Below are 15,486 nucleotides of genomic sequence, written 5' to 3'. Positions count from 1 at the left end.
AAGTAAGTATACACTGCGGTATTAGTGTCCTATTGCTGCTATAATGGATTATTACAAATTCAGTGGCTTAAAGCTACACAAATTTATTATCCCACAGTTCTGGAGGCCAGAAGTCTAAAATGGGTCTCATAGAGCTAAAATCAAGATGTCAGGGCTACATTCCTTCTAGAAGCATCAAAGGAAAATCTGTTTCCTTTCCTTTCCCAGCTCTCAGAGGCTGCCTGCATTCCTTGACCTGTGTGTTTCCAGACAAGCAATCACATCGCTCCAACCTCCGCCTCAGTAGTCGAACCTCCTCTGGATCTTCTGCCTCCATCTTTCACTAATAAAGACCCTTATGATTACATTGTTCATCCAGATAATCCAGAATAAAGTCCCCATCTCAGGATCCTTGACTTGCCATTCACATTCACAGGTTCCAGGGATTAGGACACCGATTCTTTAAAGGGCCACTACTCGTCCTTGCACAATTGGTGAGCACCATAAACAGGGAAAGAACCACCAGCTATGGGCTGGCTGCAGAGCCCAGGGGTTCAGAAAGGAAAGAATTCTAGGTACAAAGGATGGTAGATTGCCAGGCGAGGTGGCACACATCTGTAATCCCAGCAGCTCGGGAGGCTGAGGCAGGAGGATCACAAGTTCAAAGCCAGCCTCAGCAAGAGTGAGGTGCTAAGCAACTCAGTGAGACGCTGTCTCTAAATAAAATACAAAATAGGGCTGGGGATGTGGCTCAGTGGTTGAGTGCCACTGAATTTAATCCTCAGTACCCCTCAAAAATAGGATAGCAGATCATTCACAACTTGTGATAAGTCACAACTTTTGTGTCTTCTATTTGTGTCCCCACTAAGGGCACTTTGTAGAGGTAGTTGAAGCTTGTGCTTGCAGAATTCAGAGTAGCCTTACTCCTCCCCCACCAAAAAGAAAGAATTACTAATCAGACTGCAAAACCTCAGCCAGTCTTACTTCCTGGTGGGCTGGGTACCTCTGCACTAAAAGGTTAATAACGCCTTATTAATCTTTGATCTTTATTATCCAGATGTCCTTTAGAAGCAGGAGAAGTGACTGGGCCAAGGTCAACTGCAAACTCTGTTCCTCCATCTCTAGCTTCAACATCATCTCAACATGCAAACTTCTCCCCAAGCCCTAACAAGCCTTTGGCTCCTAAACAACTGAAGAACAATGACATATTACCATACAAGGTGCAAAATAGACATTTGATGAATCAGTAAATGAATGGATAATATCCGCGACACCCCACCCACCCACCCCATTCCCGCCAAAGCTATACAATTTTCTTTGGTGAACTTGTCCTTTCCCACCAGTTCCACTGCTATGTCATGACTCCTATCTGGACATCACTAGCTCTTCACTGTTACTTGAGCTTCAGACTCCCAGGTTCCTCCCCTGCTTCCTCCAGAATTTCAAATTCAACATGCCCAGAACTAAATTCATCAACAGAACTGTCCAAAAATCAGCACCCCTTAGGTAAAAAGCTTTCAAACCCCAAAAGAGTTCACCTTTTAACTCTTTTCATCTATCTGCCACTGATTTGTCAAACTACCTGGCCCATCCAGCCCCTGGACCTGCAGACTGGGATATGCTGACCTGGGACCACCAGCGGATGCTCTGTCCCTCTCCTGGGACACTCTTTTTCCCCTCCCCCTACCCCCATTGGCTTCCAACCTGCTTGTTCATTCACTTCTGTGTCACTCAGAAACAAATTCTTGGCTCTAGGGGCCTCTCCCTTTTTCCCAGCCTCTGTCCCTTTCAAAAGTGGAGTTAACACATATTCTCCCAAGTTTTTGAGTTTCACATTTTCCTCGGGGCTCTGACCCAATTCACTGCTTGGTTTTCTTCATAACCTTTGGTGTTGGGTAAGAATTTCCCACCACAGCCTTAGACACCCAGATCCCAGTCCCTGCCAGAGACTGTTTACCCAACTTCTATCCGTCCCGAATCCTACTCAAGCTCCCCAGGCCCAAGTAAGGGGTCGGTCAGTTATTCTTGTACCACCTCAACATTCCCTACTCCAAGTTCACACTCCATGGACAATACCACCTCAACATTCCCTACTCCAAGTTCACACTCCATGGACAATACCACCTCAACATTCCCTACTCCAAGTTCACACTCCATGGACAATACCACCTCAACATTCCCTACTCCAAGTTCACACTCCATGGACAATACCACCTCAACATTCCCTACTCCAAGTTCACACTCCATGGACAAGCCCAGCCAGGCTACCTAAGAGTCCTGCCCAGCACATCCTGACAGTTTGGATCAATCCATCTTTGTCCCTGGTCTCAATGTGTCAACATGCTCATATAAATGCATTTCTTTATCATGCTCCCAATCATATGTGACCTCAGGATGGGATTGTAGCTCAATGGCACAGCACTTGCCTCACATGCATGAGGTGCCTGGGTTCAATGCTCAGTACCATAGAGAAAACATATGACCTTGATTTAAACCTCCACTGTAGATCTTTGCTGTCTTATATTAAAGTTATTATCTTAAACTGTGAGATCTCTGAAGAACAGACCTTTATCTTATTCTCTACCAGGTAGTAGTATACAGTATACAGTAGCTGACACATGAGTGCTCAATAAACATGAATATAACTAAGCACAACTGTTTTCCCTAAAGGGCTACCTAGCACAGGCCAAAAATATCTTGCACACGGCCAAAGGCAAGAGATTATCTGATTCATGAATTAAACATGGTTTGTGATTCTCTTTTGCATCTCCCTGTGGCTTCTTGCCCTTTGGCCACTTCAGTCCTTATTAACTCCTTCAGGAAAGGATGACGGAGAAAGAACAAGCTATGACAGAAATTCCTCCACTGGCAGGAGGGGCATGGCATGGGGAGTGGTAGAAATGACTGGATTTAGGAGGTGCTTCTCTCTAGTTTTCTAGATTACAATACATTTACACATTTGCTGGCCATGCTGCCATCATGCGCCCTCCAGAATGAGATCTTAAGTGTCCCCCAAAGGCCTATGGGTTGGATTGGTTGCCAGCCTGTGGCACTATTGGGAGATAATGGAACCTTTAAGAGATGAAGCCAGTGGGAGGAAGTGAGGTCATTGGGGGCATGTTCTTCAAGGGAATGTTGGGACCCCAACCCCTTCCTGTCTCTCTCTCTCTCTCTGCTTCCTGGCCACCACGAAGTGAGCAGCCTCTTCTACCACATGCTCCCTCCATGATGGGCTACCACAGGGCCAAAGAGGATGGCATCAAGAGATCATAGACTGGAATCTCTAAAAACAATTGCCAAAATAAACCTTTCCTCCTTTCAGTTGTTTATCTTGGGTACTTTGTTACAGCAACAAAAGGCTGACTAACACATGCCCTAAACTGAATCAGGGCCTAAACCTCACTAACTTCCTTACTTTGGAAATAGGCACATTTGGGAGCATTATGGGGGAGCAGTGCAGCCCCACCTTGACAGCAGTTGAACATGCTGGGCATTGTTGGCTTTGCATCTTCCACAGCAGACTCTGCCACAAGTGTACAATCCAGAAAAGTGCTGAACAGAGAGCAAGGGCAGTGGTGGGCCAAACCAAGTCTCTCTATCACCTCTTTCTGAATTTTCCTTCTAGAACTGAGTCAGTTACTTTTGGGGGAACCAAACAATGATCAGATGTCAAAACAAGCAAGATCTCCCAAAGTAACCCAGGAGGGGTGACAGAGCAAGGAGAGGCAAGGTAAAGAGGAAAGCAGAGAGAAGAGAGAAAAGGGGCAGATCAAACATGGTAAGGAGATTGAACGTCGACATACAGTTTTTCTTGGAAAAGATTTCACTCCTTCCTGTGTATTTCTCTGCCTTTCTTGGTGGTCACTGCTCCAGTGATGGGGCAGCCCCCACCACCACTCACAGACATTCTCACCAGGACCCAGTGTTTCCATCAGCCCTATGCCATCCCACAAAGACCTCAGCCACTGTCTACCAAAGGTGCATTGGAAGTGCGGAAGCCATCGTCCTCCCATGAGCTAGCTCAGATGAGTGTGTGAGCAGCTGTTCACACACTGGCTGTTTGAGCAAGATTTCAGGATCAGCTTTTGCCTGGGCCTCTCCAGATTTCTTCAGACTTCTGAATTTGGAGATGTCTCATCATTGTGCAAAACCTTGGCCCTCTAGTGGCGGTGGCTGAGCATTACAGAGCAATAGAGGAGGGGAAAAAAAATGAGATTTATCAAATAGAGACAAGACTGCCCAGAAGAGCCACATACCTGAAGGATGAAGGACAGTCATCACTTACTGCAGCCAGGAGATACTGAAATAAGAATGGAGGAGGACAAAGCTCAATGGGCAAGTGTTACTGGGATTCTTTTCTTCTTCCTTAAAATTGTAGAATTTGTTTCAGTTCAACAAATACATCTGCTGTACACCAGGCCGACTGTGAGAGCTGAAAGGCCCCTCAGACATCAAACAGTCCTACTCCGTTCTCTCTGATATTCTGTAGTCCATCTCCATAGCGACCACTTTGCATGTGAAATTAACCACAAGAGATACTTAATTTCTTCCACAGGTTCAGTGGCCACTGGCATATTGAGCCTGCAGGGCCTGGCTAGGGGCCAGAGCCTGGCTGAAAACAAAGCAGATTCTGGCCCTGCCTTCATGAAGCTTTCTGTCTAAGAGATCCCAAATGTCACTCAGCCTCCACAACAATTCAAACGCCCCACTAGATTCACGAGGGTTGCTTCCAACATCCACCTCCCAGTTTTGGAGACCCCAGGATTGCCTGGCCTAGTCTGGGTTCTCTCCCAGGTGCCCAGTCCAGGCCACAGGGAGGGGACTGCCTGGCCTTCACCAAGGCAAGTTCTCCACTCACTCACCAAACCCACGCCCCAGGACTTGCCTCCACAACTCACTTCTGTCCTGCCCGTGTCACTCCAGCCAAGCTGACTGGCCTTCAGGACCCAACACAGGAACAGCGTGGTTATATTTAATCTCTCACTGCATTTTCCCCAACTTCCTTAAATGTAAATACACCTCCACATAGAAGTGGCTAGAACCAGTAGCCAGAAGATCCTGCAATTTAAATACACTACGGACACCAAAGCCACTCTATGGGACTGTAATTATTCACACTGCCTTTGGTTTCTCTGTTAGGTGACTTTCTCTTTCAGGGAATAGCTTGTTTTGTTCCTTCCAGGGCCCAGGATCCTTGGTGGGCACTGGATAATCGTAGAACAAGTAGAACCTTGAGGATAGGAATATAAGAGCTAAAACCAAAGTATATACCCACATTCTTCAGCCACCAAGGTCACAGAAGACCTGTGGAGGTATCTAAGCTGCCTGGTTTAGTTAGCTGACACAGGTAGAAAGGACAGACCCTTTGGAACCTCAGAGGAGGGCCATACTTTGACTTGTATGTTCAGCCACAATACATTTTGTATTTTTAGATGTTGGTAGGATGGAACCCAGGGCCTCACACATGCCAGACAAGCACTCTACCCCTGGCTACACCCCAGCCCCACAATAACTTCCCTGCAGAGCTCTCTTACAACACTTCACAGCTCAGAGCACCGTCAGTTCACAATGTCCTGGCTTTTCCTTCTGCCCAGTTCACTAACCTCTTACCCTCATAGGGTCAGGCTTTCTATCTCAAGATGGAAGACCCAGTCATCTTTAGGTTTTCTGTCATCAAAGTTACTCTGATATTTGTGTGTGGTTCTAAGATGATGAGACACCAAAACTACCCGCCATATCCTTAAAAATATATCTCTTGAAATAATCACAGAAAGGTGCAGTGGCAACCCATGCTTTTGGGTCACCTGCCTGGAACCAGTTCTGGTTCAGCCATCTTGCTGTCTGTACCTACATTTTTCCATCTGAAGTATGGGTGTAATGGTAGTACCTGAATAACAAGACACAGTAAGTATTCAACAAATTGCTACAGTTAGAATAGTACCCAATAAAGTAAGTGTTCAAGCAATACCAGCCCTTATTTGGGGATGTCTATCCAACAGCCTGGAACAGAACAGTACTGTGTGTGAAACAGTGCTACCTAGCAAATCTCTCTGTATTCAACCCACACATAACCAGCTCTCCCAAACCAGAATCCCAGGACAGGAGTGAACATCTGAATGTAGATGTTTCCTGGTGGTTCACAAGCACACCAAAGTGAGCAGACCTCTGGATAAAGAGTGCCCCGAACAGAAATACAAGATGCAGGAGGAAGAGACCTTCGGCTTTCGCTAGTTTCACAGAGACAATTCAGTTGCTTTTCCCTCATCAATTATGCATCTTCAGTGGAGACAGAAGGAGAGGAGAGACACAACAGAAAGAAGGAACAGCAGGAAGAGCTCATCATCCTAATCACATGTGATGTACAGATGACACCTCTCCTTTACCTTCCTTGACAAAGAGTACCACCCCAGGATTCTCATAATAAAAACACATTTATTTTTCTTTTAACTACCAATGGGAACCTGCAAGCTTTAGGGAATCTGGGGATGTGGTCATAATCCCCATCATATGACAGAGATGCTAAGGAGTTAGAACATAACAAAGAACACAAGAGGGAAAAAAGGAAATGTGTCATGGGGACAGGTGGCATCTCTGAGTGCTGGCCATCCTTCTTTTGCAAGATGCACCAGTGCTCAACATAGACCCTGGAATCCAGCTGCCTGCGCAGAGGACATGCCTGTGGAATTTGTGCTCTTAGCAACATTTTCCACTCACACATCATCCCTGAGTTAGTTATGGGGCTGGTGGTTTCTGGCTTCCTTTGGGGCCTGGGCTGGGTTGGTGGCTGGACTAGAAGCAAAGGCTGGAAAAATACAGACAAGATCTTGATTCTTCACTAGAAGAGTTCTCCAGAGGTGCCTCAGGGCATTGCACCTGGGTGCACAGGACAAGGAAAGCACAAGGAATAAAAGCAGAGAATCCAGAGAGGCCAGCAGGGGAAGGACGAAGGGGACAGTTCCCAGCTTGATCACACACGGTGGAGTGCAGGCACTATCCAGGGAAATGACTGATGGGCAAGGAGAGTTGCTTTCCCTCACAAGGGAACCTCCTGCCCTCCCTGCAGGTCTGCCCTGCGGTGGGGCTGGACCACTTGCCATCCAGCAAGTGCCACAGCTACTCAGGCACCTCCCTAGGCACCTCCCTTCAGGGACTCTGCCACCATGCACAGCCTCGAAGACAAATCGCAGCATCTTCACATCCCAATTACACTGAAAACAAGCCTCAGAGGCCCTGGGGAATTGCACTTGCCCGATCAGGGAAGTAAATATAGCACATGCAAAGGAAAAGAATTCAGTGTCATCTTGGCTGAATGTCAACTCTTTCACGGAGACGTATCACCTCCACTCTTGCTCACAATCAAGTGCTCCTTCTTCCCTTGCTTTCACATCTGTTGCTTAGAAAAAGACCAGCAGTCAGCTTGCAGCCTGCTTCAAACAGCTCCTGCCCCTTGACATCTGGCCACTCGGCCATCTCTAGGGTGGTGACACACACGAAAGGAATCTCAGCAGATGGTGACAGAACTTCCCTGTCATCACCCTAATTTCTTGTCCCTGGGTTTAAAACCACCCCCTGCCACCAACATACAAGTCTGAGGACAGCGATTTTTCATTTCTCTTGCTCCTCCACCCTTGCCCACTCTGGGTACAGACACTAATGAGCAGAGAATAGCTAGAACAGGAAGTGGGGATGCTGAGGGGTAAATAAATTATTCAGTGATCATAGGAACCAAAGAGACACAAAGGGCTAGGAGAGTCTGGTAAGCTCTGAATCACCCAAAAGCATGCATGGCTTCTCCAGACGAACTTGACACCAACATTCTTTGCAAAGAAAGGGCTTTTCTAAGCAGCGCTCTTCAAATTGACTCTCAGGGTAACTGTTGCTGAAGGGCTCGGAGCAGTGAGGAGTTCTGAGGCTGTCAGGGCTTCTCCACAGCACCAGAGCTAGAAGGGGCTTCTGCTGTCACAAGGCCCATCACCTTGTTTTACAGATGAGAAAAGCACAGCTCAAACAGAGGAGCACACGCCTGTGTCACAGGTGAGGGCATCCATCCAAGCATGTTTACACACATAGGAACAGCAAGAGGAAACAGAGGGTCCCAAGATAAGCACCAGGTATCACTTCAGTGGGATTTGAAGGAGGAAGGGGACACGGGGGCCCCATCCAGGTCTCAATCTCATCATCATCAGAGAGCAGGGTTCTTATATTTGAAAACCTGCTTACAGGGGAGCACCAGGCATCACCTGTCAGTTCCCCATGGAAGACAGAGCTTGAAGGTCAACAGCACTTATGGTCCCTTTCAGTCCCCTGGACGTCTTGCTGGGAAGGGAGAAGCTATTCATGAATCCATCTTCTTATTGGGGAAAGAAAATTCATAGCTCTAACAAGTAGGAGAGTTCATTTTCTGTGCAACACAGTCAGGATCGCCCCACCATAGTGAGAGATATATATCATCTTGAGGATGTCAGGAAGCCCCAAGTCAAAAGGGAACCTGGTATGTAAGAAGCAAATTATGAAAAACTTCCTGAAAGAGGAGGGAAATTAGAAATAATGGATTGTTGGAAAACAGAAATGCAAATGAAGGAAATAATGACATGCTAAAGGTACAGACGTGGGACCAAATTATACAAGGTGATGAACTTTATTTAATGTGGGATCTGGGAAAAGGATAATGAGAGACGAAGACAGGAAAAACCTATGGAATGTGAAAGATCCCCTGGCCGATGCTTCCTGAAGCTTCCAAATGCTGCTGTATGTTCAAATCACTTGGGAGCTAACGATTCAGAGTCCTTGACCCACTCAAGGCCTAAGTAATGATGTCTAGGGACCAGTCGGCTATGAGGACCACTAACCATGACACCCCTCCTTTACAGAGCAGGAAACTGAGGCCCAGTAAGTTAGAGCAGGGCTGGTCAAATCAGGATAAAACAAAACAGAGGGAGGTTCTGCAGCCTAAATTCAGAATGTCATGCCTAAACACAACATGGAAAATAAAAGAAGTCACTGGACTGACAGGACGTGTATCCTGGTGAGCTGGGCTTAGAGGTGGTCTTCATTTTGCAGAGTTTCCTGGAGGTCCCTGAAAAGGGTTGACCCTGTTCAGCCTGACAGCCAGCTGCATCAACCTTCTGTCCACGTCCTTTGCACCTCGGGAACCTCGTCCCCATCTCAACTCCTCACCAGCATCTTCTGCCGACACTGCCTTTCATCCATAACATCTCTCAGATGTTCTCAGAGAACCCGGCATCCCCTGGACAGACTGTGAAGCCTTCGAAAGGTAGATCAGATGCTCAGGAGCTCGGAGTCTAAGGTGCACTAGGCAGGCTAGCACTGCCCAGGCCCCAGTGTGTTGGCACCTTCCCACCAGCACGGCTGTTCTTCCAGATCTCATGACGTGGGCCTTTTCTTTCCTTTATTGTGAGGGCAGGAAATCTTTAGTTATGCTCAAAAGCAGGGTTTCTATCTTGGAGACTGTATAAACAGGAAATGATACTTGCTTAATTTTTCTTTCTTCTTCATCCATTTGAGAAACATTGAAGCCACAAGCAAATCTGACTGTCCTCCACAAGGCGAGGGTCACAGGTGCCGCTGGCAAAGAGGGGGAGTCAGAGGAAATAGGGGTGCAGATGGAGAATGTCAACGGACCACAGGGATCACAGATAGGCTAGAAAGGGCCTCTGAGGGACCACCAGAGAACACAGCACCCCAGCTCTATTGGCTGAGAGGTTGGTGATGACACAATGGCAATATGAGCAACAAGACCCCAACTGACCACTTGGTGACAAGCCAACCATGACCTCACACATGATCTCATGTCCTTTAACACTGTACTGAGTCAGATGACACTATGACACAGGGGGAAAGGGTGTGGCTTCCTTGATGATTTATAAAGACCTTCTAAAAGGGTGGGTGGCAGATTAAGCCAGTCCTGCAAATGCATGACCTTCAGATCCTACATGAAAACTGTCAAGGCAAGAGAGAAGGTGACACCCAACTCAGAACACTGGGAGAGGGAAGCAACTGTTTCGCCCCTTGCTTGAGAGTTATAGTCATTTCAGGGAAAGGCGAACAGGCTTGTCATGTCCGGTGATTTGGAGCCACACATCCAGGTGTAGCATGTTCTCTGTCTCAAACTCTGAATGAAGACTACAAGTATGAATGAGCCCTTTTAGATGAAACCTGTTCAGAGAGAAAGCATCTCTCAGAAGTAATTAGATGAGATAGATAGATAGATAATAAATAGATAGAATAAATAAATATAGCATTTAGAACAACCCTGTAATTAACATCTTCCCTGAAGCTGTGCGCTACCTTCAGCATAGAGATTGGCCAAATATTCTATGCCTATCTGATTTTGTCATTCAATTTTCTCGTTCTCTTTAGCCCACATACAAAACAAACCAATGTCACAAAATCCAATTATGAGTTGTGGAGAAAGGAGGAATACTTGGTACACCCAGCTGTCAAGATCAAGTAGACACATTGGGACTCTTAATTTATGTTGCTATAAAACACAATAGGTTGGGTTGTCTGATGGAAACACCTAATACTGGAAGAACACTGATCTTGGAATTAAGGGAACTGAGAGTTCCCTTCTGGGTTCTGCCCTAAATGGGCTGTAACCTTAGTCAAGTCACTTTACCCCTGAGGTTAAAGTACCTACATTTCCAAATGAGAAGATAGAGCCAGATGATCGTAGGGGTCAAGATTCTGGGACTATAAGACTGTATTACTCTATTCCCTTTCTTCAGTGTCAAATTATAACAAAACAGCAAATAGTAAACCAACCATGCTCCATTACTGGAAGGATGCTGGAAGCTGGACCTGGTGGGCCAATGGGGAGCAATCTACACGTGCCTGGCCAGGGGGCAGCCATAGCTGCTCCTGGTGGAGCCCTTGATCCCAAACTTTTTACTGTCTTGTGTTTTGGTGCATTGCACTGATTTATTTATTTTTTTTTATTGCACAAAATGTTCCACTTGGTGTTCTGACTTAAAAAAGGGAAAACTGAAGGAGTAAGTGGACTAAGAAATGGTTGTTTATGTTGTGGGAAGTGGGCAGCGGGCAGCTGGCTATGCTAGGTGATCTGGGTCAGCATTCCCATCCCAGACCCAGGCACTTTATCGTTCACCCTGTAGCTCAGCCGAACGCACTTCCTGAAAAGGCCAGGCTGTTTCTAGAGTCATTTCTCTCTTGGCTGTAATCATCTTGCCACACCAAACTTCCTCTGGCTCCTTCATACCCCTCCTAGATTGGCAAGGAAGAACTGATTTTAATGAAGGTGCCAGGGAGCAAACAGCAGAGCTCTGAGCCATAACATCACCTCTCCCCTCGGGACACAACTGACGCTGCCTTCCATTTACAGAGCAAAATAACTTCCTCCATACGGTGGCGAAGTTGCCAACTTTGCTAATTAGAAGAGAGTAGCCCCTGTGGGAATGCAGGAAAACATACCATGTGGTACAGACAGTGCTCCTTGTCCCTGGCTCTGTGTGAAGTAGGGAATTGAAACTGAACACATCTACATGGGGGGCGATGGTGGGGTCAGAGGCAAGGGTTTATGGTCCAAAGAGGAAGCTAACAAGAAGGGGAAAAGGAAGAGCTGGGTTTCATTTTACCATTTGTCTTCCAGAACTTGGGGCTGAATGGGCTGGGGGACACCAAACTGGTAAGAAAACTTTTTTTCTTATTTTTTTTTAGTTGTTGATGGACCCTCATTTTATTCATTTATTTATATGTGATGCTGAAAATCGAACCCAATGCCTCACACATATAAGGCAAGCCCTCTACCACTGAGCCATGATCCCAGCCCCCTTTCTTATTCTTGACTCACGCGATGGTTGTTGTTTTCATCTAAGTGACCAGGTGTTTTGCTTAAGTCCTGCGAAGCCCTCAATCCAAGTGGACTCCAAAACCTGAAGGCTCAGAAGGAAAGACGTGTACTGCTAGGGTTTGGATAGGAGGTGTCCCCCAAAGCTCCTGTTACTGCAGGAATTTTCAGAGGCGAAATGATTGGATTGACAGCTGAACCTAATCAGTCCATCCTAGTTTGAATGAATGGATTGAGTGGTAGCTGAAGGGAAGTGGGACATGGCTGGAGGAGGTGGGTCACAGGGGTCATTCCGTAGAAAGGTTCATCTTCCCATAGTCCCTTCTCTTCATTTCTCTCTCCTCCCCCCCACCTCTCTCTCTCTCTCCACCCCCCCCCATTGCGCTCTCTTTCCCTATCCACCCCCACCTCTCTTTTCCTGCTTCCTGTCCCTGCCTGCCTTGATTGAAGCAGCTTTCCTGCACTGGGCCCTTCTGCCATGATGTGCCGCCTCACCTTGGGACCAGAGCAATGGACTAAGACCTCTGAAACCGTGAACCCCAAATAAACCTTTTCTCTCCTAAGTTATTTTGTCAGGTATTTAGTCACAGCAACACAAAAGCAGACTACAGAACATGCAAAAGTGTGCCTCACTGCCTCCACAGCCAGGAAGTTATTAAAACTCATTAAGATGAGAAGTTGGACACTGTACACTGAGGGGCAGAGGGCAATCGTTGCCCTATGGGGAAGCATAGTCAGGGCCATCAGTCCTCCTGACCAGATCATAGCTGTCCCTTATCAAGTGAAGAATGAAGATATTAAATAAGTTGGGTTTTTTTTCTGCCACTCATGTGAATGTAACAAATCAAAGGGCATCGAGATGTTAACCTTGGCTTTTCTCTACATATAGATGAGGTAACAGGCTAAAAAGGTTAAACAAAAGAGCCCAGGGAGTGACCATCTGGCACTTCCTGGTCACCACCTCTATGCCTCATTCCAACACCAGCCTGATTTCCTCTGAAGAATTCTCTCTTCTTCTCTAAATGCTGCCCTGCTAGGAGGGTAACCCAGTGGCCTCTCCTTCCACTGGGGATGCCACAGGGGGGCCTGCAGATCCTGCCATACTTAGCCACTGGGTGGCACCAACCCATGCTCAACCTGTAAGACTCTCTCCTTCAGGGGTGATGCAAGGGCAGAGACTAAATCTAGTTATTCCGTTGTTTTTGAGTGTAATTTCTAGACTTTCGTCCATTCTGTAAGCACTCTGCTTCCCTTTCTGGAAATCTTTTTCCTTTTTTTTAATTAAGGAGGCTGGGCTGACTTGATTTCTAAGAACCCTAATTGATACATTCCCTACAGAGAATCTTGATCTTAAATACCCAGAGAGGAAAAGAAAAAACACAATAGGAGGAAGAGAAGCAGGAGATGCAGGTAGCAAGCACTGGAAGAACCAGAGGATTCCAGAACTGGATAGGATCATAGAGACCACTCTATCCAGCTCCTTTATCTCACACATAAGAAAACAAAAGACCCAGGAGGGCTGGCATTGTGCCTCAGTGGTAGAGTGCTCCCCTCATGTGTGGAAGGCACTGGGTTTGATTCTCAGCACCACATAAAAATAAAATGTCCATCTATAACTAAAAATATACATTTAAAAAAAAAAGACCCAGGAGATGCAGACTTGGCTAAAGCCATGAGGAGCTTTGCTGAGAGTGCCCCATTAGCCACCAGTCCCTTTCCAGGGCACGACTTTTGGTTCTAAAACTGCCAATCAATGAGAGAAAAGGATGTCAAGATGGAATACATTTTCCGCCAGTCAGCACATATGCTTTGTTGGCCTCAGCTCAATTCCCTATCACTCTCCAGAAATGCCAAGAAAAATTATCCCAGGCTAAGTCACGGTCCAGAAATGACTGAGTGGCTTTAAGTTCTACCGCATCTGGTTCATATCCAAACTCCAGATAATGATTCTGCTTGCTCTAAGAGACCATCTCTCCCCACCCACCGCCATTTACACATGCCATCTCTGTGGCTTTTACAATCCGTCCCCCGCCTTACCTCCCACTCCATCATCATGAAACGGCCAACGCCAGCTTGATGGCACCACAATTCAAAACCCTCATCGAATAAGGACTTCCACTCCCCACCCAATGGCCTGCTGATGACATGGGACAATGAGAACAAGGAAGGCCTGCTCAAGATTTCAGGCAGCCCATGGACTCACTGTAGCAGAATGTAACCTGTACCATGTCCCAGTGTCCAGAGAGAAAGGAAAGAAATAGGAAACAGGATCATCCAGAGATGGATTCAGCATGGAATCTGGAAACTGTTGGCACAAAAGGATTCTCTTGGGTCTGGTCACTGTGCAGGTTTATAGTCTGTAGCACCTCTGGGTAGATAGAGGCACCAACATCCACATGCACCCACATTCAAACTGGATCCCTGTTTGTGACACTCTCAAGGACAGGTCATTTGGAGGTCTTCTGCGGTGCAAAGTAGTACCCCCAGAGTCCAACTCCCCACACAGAAATCCCCTAAAATCCTGGCCCTAGACTTCTCAATCCCTATTTCCCAATCTTGGCATTCCAAGTGACTAGCTAACTATTTTAACTATTTCCATACCCACAACCTTTAAAAGCAGTTGCTAATTTCTTTTCTGAATAAGGTTCACAGAACTAATTTAAATAATTTTTTTAATCCAAGATACAAATGTCTCTATTATATAGGGGGCCATCTGGGCTGCCACCACTAGCTGGCTATGTTGCTCTCAACTCTTTTTTTAGAGTTCATGAATCAGTTGCCAATAAGAAAAAAAAAAGAAGAAGAAGAAGAAATTAGTGCCAAGACTCTGCTTCCTCCCCTGCATTTTTCCCCAGCAGGAGAACTGGATCCTATAGTCAAAATGGACCATGTGAACACAAAAACAGAAAAGATACCTACGACTGATGCTCTGGAAATGTCAGCCCACGGTTCTAGACGCCATGGAGGTGGGAGGTGGTAGCAACTTACTTCGCAGCCCGGGAGCCCACCAGCTGGGCTAAGTAACACTGTGCAGCCTCCGACAGATCTAAGACACATACACAGGAGAAGGAATAAAAGGAGGTCAAGGCAAGGGAGAAAAAAAAATAAGACAGAAAGGGAGAAAGAGATTGAAATAGAAAGCCAAGGCCTGGAGTCCCTAATTCCAGGACTCACCAATAACCACAGACTTCTCCTGAGCCAGCCACAGCCCAGAGGACCTGGGGGCCACCGTGGGGAGCTGAACTCTGGGCATTACATTGCTGGATAGAGAAGGGCAACAATACAAACAGGAAGCCGTTTACACACTCCATCTCTGTGGGTCTTCTCTCACTGGGAGGAAAGGGGTCAAAGAAAGGGGATCAGGGGTTCATTCAGTCATACCCACATCCTGAGCAAGAACACTTTTATGTACGCTGCAAAGGATCAGCTCCATTACAGCTGAACAGCCGCCTAAAAGGGCAGTTTTAGGTGCTGGTCACACTCAGGGACAGACACCATGCAAATAGAGGCCAGAGCTCTTGACTGCAAGCCTCTGGGTGCTGAGAGGCAAACGCTGGTTGAGCGATTACTGTGGTGACAGCAATGAGTCCATAAGGTTTCCCTACCTTCCATCCCCGCAACCCACCTTTATCCCAGGAGAGGGGAGGAAAACAGGGTAAGCGTGGGATTTGCATGGCTAT

The 15,486-nt window shown here is 46.7% G+C and overlaps 1 protein-coding gene across 2 annotated transcripts in view; it reads right to left on the bottom strand.

The window, feature by feature from the left end:
• The window catches only part of Cnih3 (cornichon family AMPA receptor auxiliary protein 3), a 112,238-nt gene that overhangs the window by 83,613 nt on the left and 13,139 nt on the right, over positions 1 to 15,486 (bottom strand). The window contains exon 1 of one of the 2 annotated variants that reach the window (XM_058571778.1): positions 14,726 to 14,878. The exons of the other annotated variant lie outside the window; for it this stretch is intronic. Coding sequence (XP_058427761.1) covers positions 14,726 to 14,863 — 138 coding nt within the window. The 5' untranslated portion in view covers positions 14,864 to 14,878. Of the gene's footprint in view, positions 1 to 14,725; positions 14,879 to 15,486 lie in introns of those variants that run through there. 2 annotated transcript variants of the gene reach the window in all.

Source organism: Marmota monax, unplaced genomic scaffold (genome assembly GCF_021218885.2).
Source record: "Marmota monax isolate L192 unplaced genomic scaffold, Marmota_monax_Labrador192_F-V1.1 WCK01_AAM20220418_F8-fsc00153, whole genome shotgun sequence".
NCBI lineage: Eukaryota > Metazoa > Chordata > Mammalia > Rodentia > Sciuridae > Marmota > Marmota monax.
This window is presented reverse-complemented; position numbering and strand designations above follow the sequence as displayed.